This window comes from Colobus angolensis, unplaced genomic scaffold, assembly GCF_000951035.1.
Source record: "Colobus angolensis palliatus isolate OR3802 unplaced genomic scaffold, Cang.pa_1.0 Scaffold71, whole genome shotgun sequence".
Classification (NCBI taxonomy): domain Eukaryota; kingdom Metazoa; phylum Chordata; class Mammalia; order Primates; family Cercopithecidae; genus Colobus; species Colobus angolensis.
Window position 1 is genome coordinate 1565697 of NW_012120821.1, and position 23234 is coordinate 1588930.

The 23234-nt window shown below is 38.0% G+C and overlaps 1 protein-coding gene across 1 annotated transcript in view; it reads right to left on the minus strand.

Annotated features, from left to right (window-relative positions):
* Positions 1-2418: 2418 nt before the first annotated feature.
* Positions 2419-23234, minus strand: part of ATP10D (ATPase, class V, type 10D) — a 109197-nt gene continuing 88381 nt past the window's right edge. Inside the window, exons 19-23 of the mRNA XM_011927330.1 lie at positions 18379-18579; positions 14849-14929; positions 13108-13212; positions 8084-8271; positions 2419-4259 (exon numbers count right to left, since the gene is read on the minus strand). Coding sequence (XP_011782720.1) covers positions 3929-4259; positions 8084-8271; positions 13108-13212; positions 14849-14929; positions 18379-18579 — 906 coding nt within the window. The 3' untranslated portion in view covers positions 2419-3928. The remainder of the gene's footprint in view (positions 4260-8083; positions 8272-13107; positions 13213-14848; positions 14930-18378; positions 18580-23234) is intronic.

Below are 23234 nucleotides of genomic sequence, written 5' to 3' on the forward strand. Positions count from 1 at the left end.
TTGTTCTTTTGCCAGGCCTAACCATGACTGCAGCACAAAATTATCAACTTTGGAGAGATTTAAAATCATGCAGGTGCTACAGTAACAGGTTATGGAACGTTCTCTTTCATCCTATCACAAAAAAAGACATAGAGATTTAGGCTGACTATCTCTGCCAGTTTTTGTTTCTCAAGCTCAGTGCATAGTGGTAAATTTCAGTGTTAACATTGGAGATTTGCTTTTGATTTATTAAAAGCCAAGATAATTTACACATTTAAAGTATTTACTATTACCCTTCTAATGTTTGCGTAATTCTGAGAAGTGATGAAAGACAGCAATAAAAGACCAATGCCATCCATTTAGGTAGCAAGACATATTGAATGCAAAGTTATTTAGATATCAATATTAACACTTGACTTTATAGAACCCCATTCTGGATGTGTATCAAGATTATAATTTTATAGAAGAGTCTCTATAGAACTTTCCTCATAGCTGGGTTTGTTCAGGATATATCAGTTGGCTGATTGAGACTGCAACAACTAGATCAATATTTATGGACAATATTTTGTTTGACTTATGTGGCAAAGAACTGGATATTAAACTTTGCAAAGGAGAATTTAGACGAGAGATGCAATTTTTTAAAAAGAAAATTAATTTGCATCCGTCATTAATTAAATTTATTTTTCAGTTTTCTTGTGTTAATCCGTACCAACAAAGTCATAAAAAGCATATTTTAGAGCACAGTAAAACTTTGCATGGAGTAAAACATTTTGTAACTTTCCTCAAAAGATGTTTAATATCTGGTTTCTTCTCGTTGGTAATTAAAATTTTAGAAATGACTTTTAGCTCTAGGCCACTTTACACAACTCAATTTCTGAAGCAATTAGTGGTAAAAAGTATTTTTCCCCACTAAAAAGCTTTAAAACACAAATCTTCATATATACTTAATTTAATTAGGCATCCATTTTGCCTTTTAAACAACTAGGATTCCCTACTAACCTCCACCAGCAACCTGGACTGCCTCAGCATTCCAAATAGATACCACCTGCAATTTTATACATGTATTTTTGTAACTTTACTATGTATAAACATATTTGAAATTCATAAAGTTGTTTTAGCAATTTCTATATTAATCATTTCCTGTCCTGCAGTTTGTATAAACCTAAGGAGTGTGTGAAATCTAGCAACTGAATTGTGGTCACAATTTCGTGAAAGTTTAAGAACTTATGTCAGTTTTGTTATAGTTGTAGGTACATATTTAATGTATCAACTTTTAGCCTTGCTCAACTTAGGCTCAGTGAAATACACATATTATACTTATTTTAAATAATTCTTAATACAAATAAAATGGTCTAATCACCTTTTTTTTATGGATATGGGTGGCAAGTCCTAAGAAATTGTTTCTGTCTCTCTAACAGCATGGTGGCAGCCTGTTTACCAATCACAGTTCACCTCCCTTATATCTCACTCTCACAAGTTCATGCTGTTTCATTTTAGAGGATCAGTGGCTCCTTGACTGGTCTGAAATTAGAGGTTGCTAACAGTCTCACATTGCCCATTGAGTGTCCAGTGGGAACTTTAGTCCTGGTAAGGGCACACAGATCTTTAACGTCTACAGTACATTTTGGGAACTCAATACAATTATTTTATAAATCCTATGTATAAGATTATATCCCAAAATGTATACTATTAATCAATTTTCTTATCTACTGACAGCAATGATATAATACTTGGTCCCCCCCAAATTTGGTGAAGTACACTGAACACCAGATCGCATCAGCTTGGGTAACTTTATGTAAAAGAGTTATTGACTTGTAAACGTGACCCTTTAAAAGCTTCATACAGATCCCACCCTCTTTAGGCTAAGGTCTAAATGTGTTTCAGAATTCAAAATTTTCCAAATTTTAAAAGGAAATACAATTTAGCACTCAGTAATGAAATAATATATTTGTAGCAAAGTATATGAATGATAACATTGAGTACATAAATAGCTTTACATTTGTTCAGGGCATAGAATTTTGGCCTAATTTATAAAAATATTTCAGTTTTCAGAGGTTTGGAGGTTTTAGAATTGTGGATACGAGATTGTGACCCTATCACATTAGCACTCAGTATTTTCCTCTATTCATATGTACAGATAATTCAATTCTGAAAATTGATCTTTTTCCTTAGTGTTTTTGGCTCATTCTTTGTCCTTAGATGCTAACCTTTTTATTTACAAGTGAACATATCTCTAAATTATTGTTTATCAGGAGACGACGATCTCAGGGAATGAATGCCAACTGCTGTGAGGATAATAAATGATATGACATCAGTGATTTTCAATATAAGGCAAAAGCAATATTCTGGTAAAAGGCATGCTTTGTGACTTTCCTTCTAAGTTCTGGTACTAATTACGGTTGGATCTGGCAAATGTTTATAAGAGGGATGATGATTTTTCAGTATACATTATGTATGAAACAGTTTATTTATAAAAACAGTCATAAGAAAGCAGAAAGCAACTTCCATTAGCTATGTGAGATTTTGAAAGTTCTAGAAATCAGCTTATGTAAAAGACTATTTGCAAGAATAACAGAAGGCTACAAAAATGTCAGACCAAAATAGTAGGCAGAAGGTAGGAAACTGAACCCTGAGAATAACAGTCATTAAGAAGACCTTGAGGCAGACGTTGCATATGAGCATGGAGATTCAGGAAGGAAATTCTGGATGATTGGTGGCTGACAACTTTCAAATATAATAAATAGAGAAAGGAATTCACAAGAACTTCAAACAGGAATATATGATTTTATAGTAGTACCTGGCCTTACTTAGCATAAAGTAGTTTATTTGTTACAACTAAAGCCAGCATACATGATTTGCAATAGCAGTAAACTTGCTATAGACATTCCTGTCCTCAAATGTATTTTAAAACCACATTTTTCTAAGAACCTCATAGAAACCTCCAGAGAACAACCTGTACTAGTTTCAGTTTGTATCTCATGTTTTAGAGGCTCCAACAGCTGAAAAGTCTTAGGGTATTGTAAAAACTATGAACCTTCAAGTGGCCTCTGGAAGATTGTTTTGAAATTGATTATATCACTTCGATCAGGCTATTGTCAGTGTTAAAATACAGGAAATTGCCCAATGGGCTGTTTGTCTGCCTGATCTATGGCTTCAGTTTCCTAACTGACAACATCTATACAGAGGCAGATCTCATAAAAGGTCTTCTCTTGATTGGAACCTGAGAGAGGAATGCATTCCCGGTCCCTGATGAAACCCTAGAATCCCTCTTTCTCCTTTCCAATGAAGGCTCCACCTCAGGAAAACATTGAAATGAGCAGAGAGATATGCCTACATCTTCAGTCAGAAGACCGAAAGCATCTTCCCACAGAAAATAAAAAGCTATTAATAGACACTAATTGTATTTTAAGCAGTATAATTATACCTATTTTAGGTACCTTGTTGTTTAAAAGGCTTTTGGGATTTTACCTGTAAATTAACCATCTACGTCTTTTCCGTATTTCCTCTGAGTCCTAACCAATTCATTAAAAACTACTTTTTTCTTAATAAAAAAATTCAGATCGGAGCCTGACCATTTAAAAGCATTTCTCTAGAATATAAGATCTCCTAGTAAAATAAACATGTCTCAAATGACTCCCCTTGAAAATATTTGAATTTCTAAGAGAATGAAAATGCTTTTACAAAATCCAAAAAGTTTTACAAAAGCATTTGGTTCTGAATTAAATATTTCACTTCCTTAAACTCTGTCTAGGTCAAACTCTAGCCCTCTATTACAAATGTATATACAACCATACAATAATGGTCATAATGTCAGCTCTTCCAAGCCCAGTAAAATGCTCATGTCCCTTATGGAAAAACAAGTCATTCTTGCTTGGAGAGATATCGCTTCAAAATCCCTCTTCCAACCTTGAAAGAATACTTGCAACTCCAAGGAGGGTGTCTGGCTTTCTTAATCTTTGCAGAGTCCAGCCATCTCAAAGGCCTTAGTTTCAGAGTAGCCGTGATCTAAAGCAGTTTCACACAGAGATAAGTTTCCTTGCTCAATAGCACAGGAAGTTGCTGACTTCATTGCAAATACAGCAGAAGGGCCAGGCATGGGTCTTCTTCCTGACTTGCCAGCTGATTGGTTAGCATAGTTTGATGTCTCTTGATTCATCTTTCCAGCTCCTCTCCACTTCTTGAGAGCTTCAGTCCTCTCCTCTGGAGTTAATCTGTCAAAGTGCTTAGCTCTCAGAGTTGGAGATGGAAAGAGGGATCCCTGAAGAACTCTGTATACAAGCCTAGGTGACAAGAAACATCATCAGAATTAAATTCACCTCAAATGCATTATGGAAAATCCCCCAAATACTAACCAATTAAAAAAGTAAAAGGGTCTGGTGGCCACTTGGCTCCTGAAATAAAGGGAGAGGGTAACTGAACTCTAATATAAAATGGAGATAAAACAATATTAAATAAATTAATATTTGTAAAGCACTTAGAAAACAGTAATTGTCATGTGTTTATTAAAAAACAAAAATAAATAACATCTATAAAAGTAGAGATATAAATAGTTGCTACATAGGCTTAATGTTAGGTTAAATGAGACAATACATACAAAGCAGGCAGAGTGTTGACACACAGTAAGTGTTAAAAATGCTATTTGTATCAGTTTCCTATGGCTATTGTAACAAAGTACCACAAATGTGTCCCTTCCTAGACTAAGCTGGCAGTGTTTCTTCTGGTATAATGTTCTCAAAAGTCTTGTGACTCTCCTATGTATGTCACTGGGATTTATGCCACTAGATAAGAGGTACTACCACAGATCTTTCCTGTATAACCTCATTTCTTTTCCTGGTTACTACTACAATGGTTGAGGAGATCTAGGAATCACATAACTAATCTCTTCAGCACTAGCAGAAAGATTGTCCAGCTATGCTCTCAAACTTCTCCCCAGAGCATACTCCTAACAGTCAATCTCCTAACTTTAGCAACTTTTGCAATCTGGATAGACTGAGAATTTCCTAAACCAAGTTCCTTGTGGCTTAGCAGTTTTCCCTTCAGTATCTTTCCTCTCACATTTTACTATAAGCAGTAAATCAGGACACACCTTCAATGCTCTGCTTAGAAACCTCCTCAGTCAAATATCCAACTTCACTGCTTACAAATTCTGCTTTCTATATTACTGTAGAACACAATTTAGCTAATTTTCCTGCCAGTATTTGGAAGATCCACTTCCCTCAAATTCCCAAAGCATGTTCCTCATTTTCTTCTGAGTCCTCATCAGTGTACTTGAAAATTCATATTTCTAGCAACTTTCTGTGTACGATGATATATGTATTCTCTATATCTGATGATACAGGCTTTCTCTGACTTCTTCATTTTCTTCTGAAACCTTACCAGCAGTAACTTAACTTTTCAGTAATGCAAGACTGTTTTCATATTATAAAAGCAATTAATGTAATTTACTACACTAACAGTATAAAAAAAGAAAATCTTATCTCAATTGATACAAAAATTTATTTATTTTTTTAAATGTGAAAATAAGGAATAGAATGGAACTTCTTTAATCTGGTTAATGGTATAGTCATAACATTCTATAAAAAACATCATAATTAATAGGAAAATATAGAAACCTTTCCTTCTGGGATCAGAAACAAGACAAGTTTCCCCAGCCAGGTGAATAAGAAAAATCAAGTGCTTACGTATTGGAAAGAAAGAAACACAATGGTCATTATTTGCTAATGGCATTACTGTATATGTAGAAAATCTAAAATAAAATATTGGAACTAATAAGTAAATGTAGCTCTCAAGATCACTGATTACAACTTTAATGTGCATATTTCTACCAAGAGCCTGGGTAAGGAAGTCTAAGAGGATTTTTCTATATGTGCCTCAAAATTCTCCCCGCCTCTGCCCATTATTCAATTTCAAAGCCACTTCCATAGTTTTCTGCATTTGTTATAGCAGAAAACTATTCTGGGTACCCAAATCTGTATTAGTTTCCTATGACTGCTATACCACATTATTACAAACTTGGTAGCTTAGAATTACAAAAATTATTCTCTCAATGTTTTTGAGGCAAAAAATATGAAATTAACTTCACTGGGCCAAAATCAAGGTATTGGAAAGGGTGTGCTCCCTCTGGACCCTCTAGAAGAGCATCTATTCCTTGCCCCTTCCAGCTTCTGGTGGCTTATGACATTTCTTGGCTTGTGGCTAAGGAATCCATGATCCCATAGGCATAGTGCCTTCTCCTCTTCTGTGTCAAATCTCCCTCTGCCTCTTTTCTTATAAGGACACTTGTGGTTACATTTAGGATCCACCTGGATAATTCAGAGTAATCTCTTTGTCTCAAGATCCATAATGTAATCACTTATGCAAAGTTCTTTTCTTGCCATATAAGATAAAATTTACAGGTTACAGAGATTGGGACATGGAAATCTTTTAGGGAGTCATTTTTTTTAGTATATGACAAAAATACTAGATCTATACTGTTAAAGGCCCAGAAGTTTTAAAGCCAAAACCTTAATTGTTTTTTCAGAAAATCTATAAGTTTGTCTTGTCAGTTTTTAATCTGGAAGCTGGCAATAGCAGTGAGCACTATAGAAGTATCTTAGTTTCACAGTGATATTGTTATATATAAGTACCATTGAGTAACTCAGAGGGGTTTTCTTATGCATTTCTAGAAGAGACATTCATCAGCAACAAAAGATTGTGTCCGTTGTGCAGTATGATACAGTTACAGATTAGAGCGGGCAAACTTTTTCTGTAAAGGGTTGGATAGTAATATTTTAGGCATTGCAAGCCAGACAAACTTTGTTGGAACTATTCAGTTCTGCTGTTGTATTGCAAAAGCAGCCATAGATCATATGTAAATGAGTATGGCTTTATTTACAAAATCAGACAGTAGGCCAAATTTGGGCTGTTTGTCACAGTTTGTTGACGCTGTTATAGAATACCATGAACTCACCACTATGACTCTCAATTATGTTTAAAAAAGGAGAACAACTATTTGTTGTAATCTTTTCAGCTAAACAGATTTTGTGAAACTGCAGAGACAATGAGTTCTGAGTTCCAAGAATCTATCCATATATTAAAAACCCATGTATTCTTCTTAGTCATTTCCATCCCATACAATATTATAAATCAGATTAAACTAGAATTGGGGGAATAACTGAACTCAGATAAAGGAGGAAAGTTGAAAAGTGTTCAGTGTTTACAGATTGTAGTAGAGACTGCTACTTGTCCCTCAATACCCATTCTCCCTTTCTTCCTTTTAGAAACTCCGAGATTTTAGCCACTCAGTTACAATGTACATATGTAGGTTCATGCCACTACAAGAAAAACAAACAAACAAACAAAAATACAAAAACAAAGTTGCTTGCCCTCTACTTTCCCATTCCTGTATACAGGGGCAAGCAGGGTTGGGGATCAGCTGAGGAGTCATCTTCAGTCATGCAGATGAGGGCTGCTATTGTTGGAATTCCCTCCAAAACTCATGTTGAAATTTAGCAGCTGTTTTTACAATATTAAGAGATAGGACCTTTAAGAGGTGATAAGGCAGAGCCCCCATGAGTGAGATTAATGCCATTATAAAAGGGCGAGTTCAATCCCCTTTTGCCTCTTTGCCCTTCCACCATCTGAAGGTGTAGTGTTCAAGATGCCATCTTGGAACTGGAATCATCAAATCTTCTGGTGGCTTGACGTTAGACTTTTCAGCCTCCAAAACTGTGAACCAATAAATTTCTGTTTATAAGTTACCTGTGATATTCCACTGTGGCAGCACGAAATGGACCCAGACAAGGGGCTGACCATTGGGAGACAGTAAAGTAAAAAGATAGAGGAAAGGATTTAGATCCTTAGATAACTCTGTGAAGCAAAGCTACCCTACCTCTGTAAACTGTCAACCAGATAAACTTTTTCATAAGAGATAAATCAATCTCTCGGTTTGCTTAAGCCATTTATGTTCTCTGATAAAACAGTTAAAACCAATATTTTAACTAGGACAAAAATTGACTTTCTCACTACTAAACAGGGTGGCCTGCCAACCATTCTTAGTAGTTACTTGAAGGATTCCTAGCCTATGATTCCATTTATTCTCTCAATGATAAAATAAATAGCATACCTGGGCAGAAGAGCAATGCACGTTGTGAGGATACAAACTAAATAGAATACTGGATCCAGCATGTGCTCCTGCATAATCCAGTAGGGGTTGGATGGTGGGTTGCAAGTTACACACATGGCTCCAAAAACTATAGCAAATAAAAAATAAGACAAGATGCTACCAGTGATGACCAGCATGTGAATCCAAGTCTGTAAGACAAGATGAACAGAGGAAATGAATGCTCTCTCACTGATACGGTATTGCCACCTGGACAAATCTGCTCCATTAAAGAGACAACACATCTAAGCACTGGATGAATGGCGTAACAAACCTTAACAAACAAAATATAAGATATCAAAGAGATGGGAGTATTTTTTTGAATGAGTTACCTCACTGTTTGAATTCTGTAAAACTAACTCAAATGCCAAAAGGGAATTCTGTTGACTAGTTTATTCTATACTATCCATGCACCAAGAGGTGTCTGGATTTTCTTCTTAATTTTTTTCATATAGTTACTCATTGGTCTGTTTCCTTGTTAATGTAGTACCTTAACCCAGTGAACCTCAAACTTAAGCCATTCAAATAGGTGTTAGACAGTACTGTTGCTCACAAATACTGTCATTCTGCTCCCTGAGTAAGCATTCAGATGGATGATATTTCCACACTCCCTTGAAATTAAGCATGGCCATATGTCTTGCTTTGACTAATAAAATGTGATTACAAGGGGTATGTAAAACTTTCAGGTTATAAGCATGTAAGAGCTGGTCTGCCGTTTTCCATGCTGTCTCCTTTCCTTCCATACTGACCAAGAAGTTCTCTCAGAGGACAGTTGCTTCTAGAGCTGTCTGGAATATCAGCCAACTTTATATGAGCAAGAAATAAATGTCTGCGTGTCATACCACAGCCTAGCTACTTTCATATTCATGCATATCTTGCAATATGATTTTTCTTAACATTGGCTCACTAATTAAGTAACTTTATCTAGAAAGAAAAGTACAATGAGATATCATCCCACAGACACTGGTTAGGATATGGAGACAAGGGAACCCCTGTACGTTGTTGATGAGAATGTAAGTTAGTACAACCACTATGGAGAACAGTTTGGAGGTTCCTCAAAAAACTAAAAATTGAGCTGGTTTTACACCCAAAAGAAAGGAAATTAGTATATCAAAGAGATATCTGCACTCCTATGTTTGCTGCAGCACTGTTTATAATAGCCAAGATTTGGAAGCAACCTAAGTGTTCATCAACAGATGAATGGATAAAGAAACTGTGGTATATCTACATGATGGAGTACTATTCAACCATAAAAAAGAATGAGATTCTATCACTTACAACAACATGGATGGAACTAGAGGTCATTACGTTAAATGAAATAAGGCAGGCACAGAAAGACAAATACTGCATGTTCTCACTTATTTGTGGGATCTAAAAATCAAATCAATTGAACTCAGGGACATAGAGAGTAGAAGGATGGTTATCAGAGTCTGGGAAGGGTAGTGGAGGTATCAGGGGAGGTGGGGATGGTTAATGGGTACAAAAGAAAAATAGAAAGGATTACTAAGACCCACTATTTGATAGCATAATGGGATGACTATAGTCAATAATAATTGTATATTTTAAAATAAAGGATCTATTTGGATTGTTTGTAACTCAAAGGATAAATTCTTGAAGGGATGGATATCCCATTCTCCATGATGTGCTCATTTCATATTGCTTCCCTGTATCAAAATATCTCATGTACATCATAAATATATACAGCTACTATGTACCTGCAAAAATTTTAGAAATAAAAAAAGAAATTTAAATTAAAAAATGAAGAAAAGTGTATGCCTACTTTAAATGTATGAGGTCGGTGCAAAAATAATTGCTTTTTTTTGGCATCAACTTCATAATATTAACATTCTCTGTTATAAAAGAGCTGAGTCTGGGGTTTGATTAATCTTTGTTATAAAGAGAAATTAGCAAGAATTACTGTGATAAAACATAATAGCATCAAATGAGACATCTCTTTGATATAATCAGAAGTATGTAGTATTTAGTGTTATTTAGTGCAGTATGCAGTATTACCTAAAATCATGGCGTGTACTATTGCTAGCACATATCATGCTTTTTAGGGAAACACTGCTTTTATTAATCTCTTTTATTTTCTAGGGCTATAATTTTCAAATAAGATTAGATTTTCTTCTTTTCTCTCCTAATCTTGCAAGGTATTTCCCCATGGAGATATCTTCACAAGAGTCACACAGACTGCTTATTTTTTAATAAAATGTACAAACAACTAGAAAAATGTTAGCTAACTCCTGGATTAAGATCTTCATGCTGCTAAAACAGTAATTCCTTTTTTTTTTTCTTTCTCAAATGTCTTTCCTTCTATTTGGGCCATATTGCTCTAATTTTTTTATCTCTTACAACATGCTTTGGCCAGGCGCAGTGGCTCATGCCTGTAATCTCAGCACTTTGGGAGGCTGAGACGGGTGGATCACGAGGTCAGGCGATCGAAACCATCCTGGCTAACATGGTGAAACCCCGTCTCTACTAAAAACGCAAAAACAAAATTAGCCAGGCGTGGGGGCAGGCACCTGTAGTCCCAGCTACTCGGGAGTCTGAGGCAGGAGAATGGCGTTAACCCGGGAGGTGGAGCTTGCAGTGAGCCGAGATCACGCCACTGCACTCCAGCCTGGGCGATAGAGCAAGACTCCCTCTCAACAACAACAACAAACATGCTTTTGGCAAGTGAGACAGAGACTTCATAGAGTTTATACATTTAAATGAATTGATACAAAGAAGTGAAAGTCAAAGAATACTGGGTAAAAACCAACAAGGGAAGTGTGAGGTGGCAATGAGTTTGTGAGTAAGAGCATGAAGGGAAAGAGTTTGATACTTTCAGAATGGCTGGCTTTTATTGACAAGAGATCTGCAGGGCCAGGATCTCTAGCCATGCATCTGCCAGCATAAGAAACAATTCTCGAATGATGCATCCTTTCAGCAGCAGTCTCTGTTTATCTTTGACTATAGCTTTCACTCCCCTTCTTGGTGAGGACACCCAGCATTGTGCGCAGCCTCAGCAAAATATTCCTCCCCTAGTCAAAGCCTGTGACTGAAGCTAGGGAAATAGGATTCTATCACAATATAGTAGAATTGGAGCACAATGGGGTAAGAGCAGAAAGAAAATGAATGGAACCAGTTCAGACCAGACGACCATCCTGACAAGCCTGTCCATTAGTTTCTGCTCTGTACATCTCCAGAGTCACTCTGGTTTCTCAGATATTTTTGCTTTTCTTTATTTTGTTCTATCATGGTTCTTCATTATATTTTTTAAATAATTTTTCTATTTGTTCAGGTTATTCAGATGATGTTGCTCATAATCAGCTAACCCAAACTGATACACCTTATGTGTTCAATCCTCTGGAACACTAATAAATGTCAGAACCCTTGGCATTTTCTCAGGTGGCCACCAAAAGTACCAGTGCAATTGCTTAAAAATTGAATAGGTATAAAAACAACCCCAAATATTTCAGTTCTAGAATTTCCTTTACTCTACCCATCTGGTATTTGCAGCTATTAACATTTTACTACATATTAGCTTGTAAGATTTTGTTATAGATGATTATAAGCAAAGCAAATAATGTCCAAAATAATCAGCCCTACTTTAGAAATTGTTATAAATAATTTTGTAATATAACTGCATATATTTTAAACTATAACCTTATTCAGCTATTTCCTATTTAAAATTCATATATTATCAGGACAGTAAACATAACCCCAAAACTGGCTATTTAATCACTTATTTATCCATTCAAACATTTTTTGAGCACCTGCTGTGTGCCGGTCTTGTCCTTAACACTGGTATGCAGTGGTGAACAAAATAGGCATGAACCCTGCCCTCACAGAGAGCATAGTCTAATGTGGAAGATAAACATGAATAAGGTAATCACATTTTTTTTTTTTTTTTAGAGACAGGGTTTCTCTCTGTTTCCCAAGCTGGAGTGCAGTGGCATGATCATAGCTTACTGCAGAGCTCACTGTTGGGCTCAAGTGAGCCTCCTCCTCAGTCTCCCAAGTAGCTAAGACTGCTGGCATGTGCCATGACACACAGTTAGTTTTGTTATTTTTTGTGGAGACAGGGTCTCACTATGTTGCCCAGGCTGGTCTTGAATTCTTAGCTTCATGTGATCCTCCCATCTCAGCCTCCCAAAGCTCTGGATTTGCAGGTGTGAGTCACTGCACCTAGCCTCAGATAATCACATAATTAAATAAATAATTATAAATTATGATTAGAGTTATGAGTAAAAGCAAGAGAATGGTATCAGAGAATGAGTGGTTAGGGAAAGGCTGTGGGGGAAATTATATTTTTGATGAAATCTAAGTAACATTTAAGTTGGAAAAAGTGCAGGGATGCAAGAAGGAATGAAAATTATCTCCATTAAAAGATAAGATAAGTGCCAAGATCCTGACGTGGTAATCAGTTCAATGTATTGAAGAAACTGAAAGAGGGATAAGATGGTTCCAGCCCATGAATATGTGGAAATGAGGTTGGAGAGAGAAGTACAGCATCACTGCACCATCTTAGAGCTTTCATATTTTATTCCAAGTACAATGGGAAACCACTGAAGGGTTTTACCCAAAGGGGAGCCAAAAAAGGATTTTTTTTTTTTTTATTATGAGGAAGGCATAAAATCATCCCTAAAGTCACCGTACCAGGATTATGATACAACACCTTTTCTCCATTTTCACTGAAAGTAATCAGCTTGGTCTTGAAGAATGAAGGTTAAGTATCCCTCCAGTGTGTCCCACATCTCCATGAATCCTCCACCACTGATACTACCAAAGGGAGCAAGGCAGGTGTTTTCCACTTTCCCCAGCTACACATCAATCTCGGCATAATGGCATTCAGTGATCACCCAGAGTAGCTGGGATCACCCTTCTCCCATAGATACATTACTCTTCTCATTACCACTTATCTTCAGGGTCACTGCTAATAGAAGACATATCCCCAAGCATAAAAGATTTTAGGTTACTTCAGAGGTGAGAAAGCCACTCACCAAACTCTTGCTTTCAATGACCAGATGGAGGAGAATGATGAACAGAGCAGCTGTGTTCAGGGGGTTTCCAAATGCAAAGATGTCAATATCTGAGCCCTGGTAGGTCTAGAAAGAGAGGACATTAGATGATCCTGGATAGTTGTGCAACTTAGTGTGGGTAACATCACTTTATCTACAATTCAACCAAGGCTTGAGTCCCTTCTACAAGGTCCCTGTGAACTGGCCATTTGAAATAAATTTGAACTTTTCACAAGTAAATAATAAACTTTTCTAAATAAACAAATAAATAAACTTTTCACAAGTAAGAGACTGACTGTCTTCCAGACAGGGCATCTAATCTTCAGTTTTTTTCAACTGGAATTCCTCTTTATTCTGAATTATAATTGATCCTCCTGGAACCTTTTACTCACACTGCTAGCTTTTTAAGGTATAGAGAAATTTGTTCTATTTAACAGAGCTACAAATCTTTGAGGCAGCTATTATGACTACCTTTCCGAGGAAAATACACCCTCCTTTCATATATGTCTTCAAGTCCTTAAACTATTCCTCTAATGACACAATTTTCTCATGTTTCACCATCATCTTCATTCTCTTCTGAATATGCTTCAGACTGCCTTGTTTATATTTCTCCTGACGTGCAGTATAGCCAGAAAACTCTAGCAAGGCTAATTCAAATGATTTTATTTGAATAAAGAATAAAAATTGTTAATTTAGAAATGATAATCTTTTTCATTCTTAATATTGTGCTTCTATTAACACCATCCATGATACAGGTGTTTTCTTTAGGAGAGGGGTATATGTGGATGAGCAGCTATACAATGCTGCTTTGTGCTTGGTGTTAGCCTAAATTTTTTAAAATTAAAGTTTATACATTCTTTGCTTTGTTACATTTCTTCCATTCTTTACCTGTAAAACAGGTTTTATAGTTTTAGAGACACTACTTACGGAATCTTAAATTTAATGTTCTGAATGTCATTCGAGTAGAATTAGTCCAGCACTCACTAACAAAAGGTGTCATATTCTGGCATTTCCTCTCTGATTTTTTATAGACAGGGTTTCAGTCTCTTATCTAGGCTGGAGTGCAGTGGCACGATCACAGTTCACTGAGTTCACTGCTGCCTAGACCTCCTGGGCTCAAGCGATCCTCCAACCTCAGCCTCCCAAATAGCTGGGGCCACAGGTCCACACCACTACACTCAGCTAATTTTTAAATTGATACTGATACTACCAAAGGGAGCAAGGCAGGTGTTTTCCACTTTCCCCAGCTACACATCAATCTCGGCATAATGGCATTCAGTGATCACCCAGAGTGATCTTTTTGTAGAGACGGTGGCCTCACTATGTTGCACAGGCTGGTTTCAAACTCCTCAACTCAAGCAATCCACCTGCCTTGGCCTCCCAAAATGCTGAGATTACAGGTGTGAGCCACTGTACCCAGCCTGTCTGATTTTTGAGTAATCTAATTATATAGCCAGACGTCCAATTTTGTTCAAGTCATTGACAAAAATTTTTAAGCAGTACAGGGTTAACAAGAGGCCTAAGAGGACTCAAACTAGGTATGTCTATCTAAATTTAATCCATTACCTAACATATATTTTTGGGGAGATTATACTTTAGTCAGTTTATGATCAACTTGATTATATGAGCAATCTGCCCTCCTTTATGCTGATATTGGTGGCATAGTGCAAAGAAGCATCATTGATTCATTAATAACAAATATACTGAGTGAACAAAGACTCACAAAATAAGGCACAAAGAAGCAGACCAGGCTTTGATAAAAAGCATCCAATAAGGTGATCCAGAAGGTATGGGGTAAGTATGCCTAGAAATGAAGCAGATAACAAGGAGGGAGTAAGATTAACAAGGGTCCAAGAAAAGAAACAACACAAGCCAGTACTTACATTTGTTTCTCTGAGAGAAAGCTTCATTTCTTCAGGTGGTGTTTGTCAACAGAGATAAAGATAAGGGTAACTGAATGTGATGGGTTCACAAGTAAACATGATGAAAAAAATCCTTGAAGGAATGTTTATTCAACTCATCTTGCCTTTATTACAGGATAAATTTTAAATCTAGCTGAAATACAGCCAGTAGTACTAACTTCTCCTTTCCTACTGATCAGAAAGTACTGTTCCAAAACTTTTCCAACTCTATCCATTCCTCTTTCTCTAAATTACTCCTGTCATTCCAATTCACTATCAACTGTCTCTATGAATGGCTGGATAGCCATCTAACCGTCCTCTTTGCTTCCTCCCCTATTCTCAATCCAATCTTCCCAAATCAGCCAGATGGTCTTAAACCCATTTCCCACTTAGAAAAAAGGGCACCTTGCTGCCCTTTTTTCCAATTTCTTAAGGCAAATTGGAAATGGACTTAAAAAAATGTAAACCAGGTTATGCCATCTCTCTAATTAATCAAATTGACTCCTTGCACTCCCTCCAATGACTTCCCACTGCATTTCCAACACAATCTAAGTTTCTTCTCATGACCTATAAGGTCCTACCTGGTTTGCTCACTGAACAGTTCTCCAGGTTACTTCTTGCCATTTTGATTCTGCAATATGGACCTTCATTCTTTTCCTCAAATGTGCCAGATCCATTCTTTCCTCAGGGATTTACCTGTGCTATTCTCTCTGCCAGGAATTCTTGTCCTGGACCTCCTACATGAGCAGTTCCTTATTACTTGTATCCTAGCTCAAATATCTCTTCCTCATACAGGCACATCAAGCCAGTCTAAAAGTTGTGCTCACTCAGGCACTTACTACTATGGAAACCTGAGAAGTATCTCATCACCATCAGGAATAATTATATCTGTTTAATAAAATTTCTAGTTTTGTCAGTGGAATGCAAGCATCATAGAGTAGAACGCTGACTCTTTTATTCAAGTGACTAAAACAGTGTCTTGTACATACCAGGTGCCCAACAAATATTTATCAGGTTAATAAAGTATTCGTATTCAAGTTTTCATGTACTAAACTGCTTCCTACACAAATCTTAGAGAAAAAAAGAAAAAATAAAAGACAAAAAAATGTCAAATGATTGAAAATGACTTTTCAAACAAGAGCCAACTCTGAAGTTGGATTCTGGGGCTGTGTGAAGGATTCTGAGGCTGCATTCAGATCCAGCAGGAAAGAGTGCTATCATTTATTAGTGATATCTGCCATGAACAAAATCGGAAAAACATGTGTCACATCCCCGAGCTAGTCTTTTCCTAACATGTTCTCAGTCTTGTTTTCTTCCAAATGCAGAGGCTGAAGCTTCCTTGAAAATGTTACACTGTCTCTTAAAGAACAAAACTTTATAAATATACAAATTTTCCATATACATTCTTCCATTCTTTAAAAGAATATACTTGGAATTTTTACATCTATGCCTTTTTATCCCTTCGTCCTCTGGAAAATCAAAGCAATGAAGATTCATTGTTTCCAGTCCACTTTTCTCTATATCTTCTTCTATTATTTCCTCATTGGATATGAGGGATATTCTGCCTACCTTTCTTTATCCAAATGTCCATACAATCTCAGCAGAAGCCCAATCCAATGGTGGAAGAGAATGTGCCAGAGATAAAGGGGCAAGCAAAATGCCACTGGACAAGAGAGAACCACTTAGAGATAAGTTAAAATATAACTTCATGCATCTGGGGAAATAGAGGTTGCTCAAAGAACCTAGAGTAAACAGAAAGAAATACAATTTCCCACGGTCACATGAGGAATAGGACCTACAAAAGTAAAGAGAGAAGGATCATGATTAAGATAAATGAGAGGCTGGAGGGATTAACTCATGGGGTCCACTGGAAACTGAAAGGGGCAAGTCTGGACATGAAGCCAAAGCCAAGGAAAAAAAAAAAAAAAAGACTGTGTGGGTGAGGAGACACGGGGGCAAGGCTTCATGGAAGGGAAGCTTCTGATTGCAGACTTCCAGACTCATCTTTAGAGGAGAGAGATTCTGTAGCCCTGGAGAGAATATTTAATGACACTGAACACAGGAAAACGATCCAAGCATAAAACATAATTTTGTTGGAGGCCAAGTTCAAAGACAGTACAAATTTTAGAAGGTAAAGTCAATGAAATCAGTTACCTTTTATCAATAGCTACATGCTGGGAAAATCTGCTTACTATGATCATGTTTTATATAACTGGCCAGTTAACTAGAACAGTATGTACAAAGGATTGGTGAAAGGATTCAACAACAGGAAACAATGATCTCACTTATCGCAAGGATAAGGACCAATAACAATCTTTAGTCCATACAAATGGGCTTTTAAAATACGGGCTATAAAAACTTTGATTGAAAATCTCCCGCAACCCTCCTTTCCTCAATGGATCTGGAATTTCAATTATGCCTGGGGGGTGGGACAAGCTTCACTGACATCAATCACATGTTCTTGCATCTTGGCTTGAACTTGAAGTCAGACTGGATTCCTTTAGGAAAACTCATGTAGTTCCTTGGTCTGAATGGATTGGATGATATTAAAGGATTATAAGGACCCCTTCTTTCCTGAAAGCTGAATCTGTGATTTCTCTGTCAGTTGTTCTAGGTAGTGTAAGGACACTAAATGACTCTCCATTCCAGAAAGGCATTTCAAGTCAGAGTAGTTAGACTGATGAAAATAAATGCATTATTTTAAATGTGGGATTTCCTCAAATTTCTGGTTAATTCCGGAGGGTAAAAATGACAACATTGAGAGCTTACTATGGCTGGAAATTGTACCTGTATTATCTTCCTTAATCCTCACATCATTCCCATAAAGAACCTGCAGCACAGGCAAGTTAAAAAATCTACCAAGGTCACACACCGCAGAACCAGAATTTAAGCTGAGAGTAAACATAACCTATTCTTTCTAACATATACCGAACCACTTTTTAGTGGTGGGATTTCTTGAAAAATTACTTAACCCCTTTGAGATTCAGATTCTTCATCTTAGAATGGGACCAACACTAGGTTCTGTCTCAATGTGTTTTCATGAAGATAAATCGGACAGGCGATGTTAAGTAGTTAGCACAATAGATGGCAATGGGGTTTAGTAAATGTTAGATATCAATGGTTGTAAGATCAAACTTTAGATTTCTTCTTATAAGTACATAAGGCCCTTCATAGATTAATCTGTATTTACCTCAAGGGCAAGTAAGTTAATATCTGCCACATGAGTAGAGATCTTTTAAAACAATCAGATATTTCAAACAGTTCTGAGTGGACTGCAATATTTGGCTAATTAAGAAAACACACTGGCTTTTACAATGGATATGGATCCATCCAATCTTGCTTTAACACCTACCTCTGATTTCTGACCACTTTTGTAAAGTTCAGGCAGTTGCATGAGGGTCTCTGCAGACACATCTTTCTCCAAAACACCGTAAATGATGGGAGGGGCAGATGTGAAGAGGAGATTGAAGAAGATCAAAACCCAGTAATCAGTCATAGATGTTCCTGAAAATCCACAAAAGAACTGGTACCAGAAAAGGAGGTTCACATAGGCCTAGAGACACAAAAAAGGACATTCAGATCTTAGAATCAGTAATGGGTGCTATGATTACACATTCCAAATGTTGCCATTTTGAGCTGGGTGACCTCAGCCTCTCTGCAGTTTTCTTATATAAGAGAGGACCACAATTTACCTTGCAGCTTTTTTTTGGTAAATATTTTATTAAAGTGTGCATATGTATGTACACACACACACAGACATATACACACATCCCACCTATTATGTGGTGCTAGCTCTGTTCCAAGTGCTTTATGAATAATTCATTTAATCATCATAACAACTTGGGAATTACATTGTTGTTCCCATTTTACAGACCAGGAAACTGAGCGTAATTAACTGAATGTTTGTGTCCTCCCAAAATGTATATGAAATCCTCTTGAAACAAAACTCCCTCTATCTAAGTCCAATGTCCTTTCCTGTGGTCTGCCCTGCTTGAGAGCACAGAGCACTATCCCCACTGTGACAATGTTAGGAGGTGGTACCTTTGGGAGGTGATTAGGCCATGACATTGGAGGCCTCATGAATGGAATCAGTTTCTTTATAAAAGAGACCCCAGTGAGCTCTCATCATCTCATCTCTTTTTATGTAAGGATATAATGAGAAATCCATAATCCAGAAGAAAACCCACACCAGAACCTGACCATTCTGGTACCCTCATCTGGATTTCCAGCCTCCAGAATGGTGGGGAAGAAATGGTGTTTACAAGCCACCTGTCTGTGGTACTTCATTATAGCAGCCTGAACTAAGATACTGAGGCACAGAGAGACTAAGAAACTTGCCCAAAGCCATGTGGCTAGTGAGTAGCAGAACCAGTATTCAAATTGAAGGATTCAACACTAGATGAAGAGAGTCTAGCCCAGTGCCTGGCACAGACATGGAGTAGGCACAGCACAAACGTCCATTTTCTTGCCTTCTGGGTTCACAAATACGTAGTGGTGAAATGGAATGGTGCCAGCAGAGTGGTCAACCATCCCAGTTTGCTTGGGACTGAGGGGTTTCCCAGGCTTTGGGATTCCCAGTGCTAAAATCGGAACACTCTCAGGGAAACCAGGATAGTTGGTGACCCTAGAGGCCAGGCACAGGCATTCTACATGGTTTCCTGCAGTATTTTGTCTCAGACAAACTAAGTTCACTATAAAAATCTCTGTGCTCGCAAGCAGGGCAGGCCACAGGAAAGGACACTGGACTTAGAGGGAGTTTTGTTTCAAGGCTGGGGGATACTTCCAGTTGATTCTTTGCCTTTAGATCATTTCCCTAACCTCCCTGAATTATTATTTCCTGCACTGTAAAATGAGAATTATACTACCTTAGGGCTTAGTATTAAGATCAAGTTAGGAAATGGTCATCATCAGCCAGATGCAGTGGCTTATGCCTGTAATCCCAGCACTTTGGGAGGCCAAGGTGGGCAGATCACTTGGAGACCATCCTGGCCAACATGGTGAAATCCTATCTCTACCAAAAAAAAACAAAAAACAAAAAAAAAAACAGATATTAGCTAAGTATGGTGGTGCATGCCTTTAGTCCCAGCTTCTTAGGAGGCTGAGGTTGGAGGATAGCTTGAACTCGGGAGGCAGACGTTGCAGTGAGCTGAGATCACGCCACTGCACTCCACTCTGAGGGACAGAATGTGATCCTGTCTCAAAAATCAAACACACAAACAAGAAAGTGGTCTTGATCTGTAAAATGTCTTATTAAAAAAAAAAATATTGTCATCATAGATACACTGGAACCTCAGGACAAGGGCCACAATCCCTAGAATAGATTTTCAATTTCCTGATCTCTTGACCCGCCTCAGCCTCCCAAAGTGCTGGGATTACAGGCGTGAACCAACGTACCTGGCCAGAATAGATTTTCTTAGTCTAGTGTCTATGGACATGGATCATGCCCAGTTTCTAAAAATGTATGGTTTGTGGTTTGGGACACTATTCTGGGGGAATGAATCCATAGTCTTCATTGGGACCTCAAAGGTTGTCCAACATCCAAGAACCATGGTCTCAGAAAGATAAGCTACTCTAATGGCTTCTGGTCCAAGCCCTTTGCATAGCATATAAAATATGCATTGTTTAGCTAGGTGAATAACAGATATCAATTAAGTCTGGAGATTATCAGTATGAACGGCCACTCAAGGATTATGGAGCAGGAAGACCACCGAGGTCCTGATTCTCTCTACTAACGAACACTCCCTCTCTTCGAGAGTGTATAGCATCTCCTCCTAATACTGGTATTTCTTTACCGTTGGATTCAATCTGTAGTTAAAAGGAGGTGAGGAAGTGAATGGATATTGCCACCATTGGGGAGAAGGTGAACAAATGCAAAGGTTTAAAATAAAAACTTGGGAAAGGGGCTCCTCTTTAAAAGCCATTGGCCACTAAGTTCTGGAATTGTAAATTACAAGCTGCAGTTTTCCTCAGAAGCACATACTTAGACAGAGATTTTATACATTTCAAATGTTTTCCTAAAGTATCTGAGTTTTACTAAACTTTGACTAACTGCACTAATTCTAATTAGTAAAGTCTTGAGCGATTCCTGAAAAGTGTATTGTGCTGCAGGAAAAAACAAATGTTCCTACTGATGGACATACACACTCATGCACACAGAGTTCTAAATTACACATTTGGGATCTCCTAAAAATGACATTTTTTTTCCTGAAAATGGTATTTTAATAGAGTGATATCAACCCATGCCTACTACTAACATACTACATATGGACTTTAAAAACTAAGAGTGAATTTGGCCTAAAATTCATGATATTTACATAATTACCCCACTTAGAAGATACTTACATCTGATTACATATGATTTTATGAAAAGAGGAAAATGAAATTTAAATAGCAGGCTGAAGATTAGAGGCCTGGATTTCTAATCAAATTCTGCCCTTTTAGGAATTAAATAATCAAAATACAGTTCCTTTATCGTTAAATAATTACTGAGCACAAATACATTTTATAGGTTGGCTAGAGAATTCTTGCATCTGTGAGCAACAGCCAGCTACATGGTAAGACATACTAGGTTTTCATCTGTATCTGTGTCTTTACTATAATACACGGGGCATTAATTTGGAAGAGCTGATATTTTTTGATATTTCCAGTAAAACGGATGCAAACCTTTTCGTTCTCTACTGACAGATAGTATTCAACATTTCATAATTCTTCTTGTTACAGCCTTTTCTTATGGAAGTTCAAAAACTAGATTTTAAATGGAACAGACAGGACTTAACTTAAATACACAGGGAGTAGAAAATGTTAGCAGATGGAGAAGCCTGGCAATTTGCTGTCAGCAGCTGAAACATAGCACATTCCCAGCTTAGTTCTGATAAAACAGCAAGACCCAAGATGGCCGAATAGGAACAGCTCCAGTCTCCAACTCCCAGCGCGAGCGACACAGAAGACGGTGATTTCTGCATTTTCAACTGAGGTACTGGGTTCATCTCACTAGGGAGTGCCAGACAATCGGTGCTGGTCAGCCGCTGCAGCCCGACCAGCCAGAGCTGAAGCAGGGCGAGGCATCGCCTCACCTGGGAAGCACAAGGGGGAAGGGAATCCCTTTTCCTAGCCAGGGTAACTGAGACACACAACACCTGGAAAATCGGGTAACTCCAACCCCAATACTGTACTTTAAGCAAACGGGCACCAGGAGATTATATCCCACACCTGGTCGGGAGGGTCCCACGCCCACAGAACCTCCCTCATTGCTAGCACAGCAGTCTGTGATCTAACCACAAGGCAGCAGTGAGGCTGGGGGAGGGGCGCCCACCATTGCTGAGGCTTAAGTAGGTAAACAAAGCCCTGGGAAGCTCCAACTGGGTGGAGCTCACAGCAGCTCAAGGAAGCCTGCCTGTCTCTGTAGACTCCACCTCTGGGGACAGGGCACAGCTAAACAACAACAACAACAAAAAGCAGCAGAAACCTCTGCAGACGCAAACGACTCTGTCTGACAGCTTTGAAGAGAGCAGTGGATCTCCCAACACGGAGGTTGAGATCTGAGAAGGGACAGACTGCCTGCTCAAGTGGGTCCCTGACCCCTGAGTAGCCTAACTGGGAGACATCCCCCACTAGGGGCAGTCTGACACCCCACACCTCACAGGGTGGAGTACACCCCTGAGAGGAAGCTTCCAAAGTAAGAATCAGACAGGTATATTCGCTGTTCAGCAATATTCTATCTTCTGCAGCCTCTGCTGCTGATACCCAGGCAAACAGGGTCTGGAGTGAACCTCAAGCAATGTCCAACAGACCTACACCTGAGGGTCCTGACTGTTAGAAGGAAAACTAACAAACAGAAAGGACACCTACACCAAAACCCCATCAGTACGTCACCATCATCAAAGACCAGAGGCAGATAAAACCACAAAGATGGGGAAAAAGCAGGGCAGAAAAGCTGGAAATTCAAAAAATAAGAGCACATCTCCCCCTGCAAAGGAGCACAGCTCATCGCCACCAACAGATCAAAGCTGGTTAGAGAATGACTTTGGCAAGATGAGAGAAGAAGGCTTCAGTCCATCAAACTTCTCAGAGCTAAAGAAGGAATTACGGACCCAGTGCAAAGAAACTAAAAATCTTGAAAAAAGAGTGGAAGAATTGATAGCTAGAATAATTAATGCAGAGAAGGTGATAAACGAAATGACAGAGATGAAAACCATGACATGAGAAATA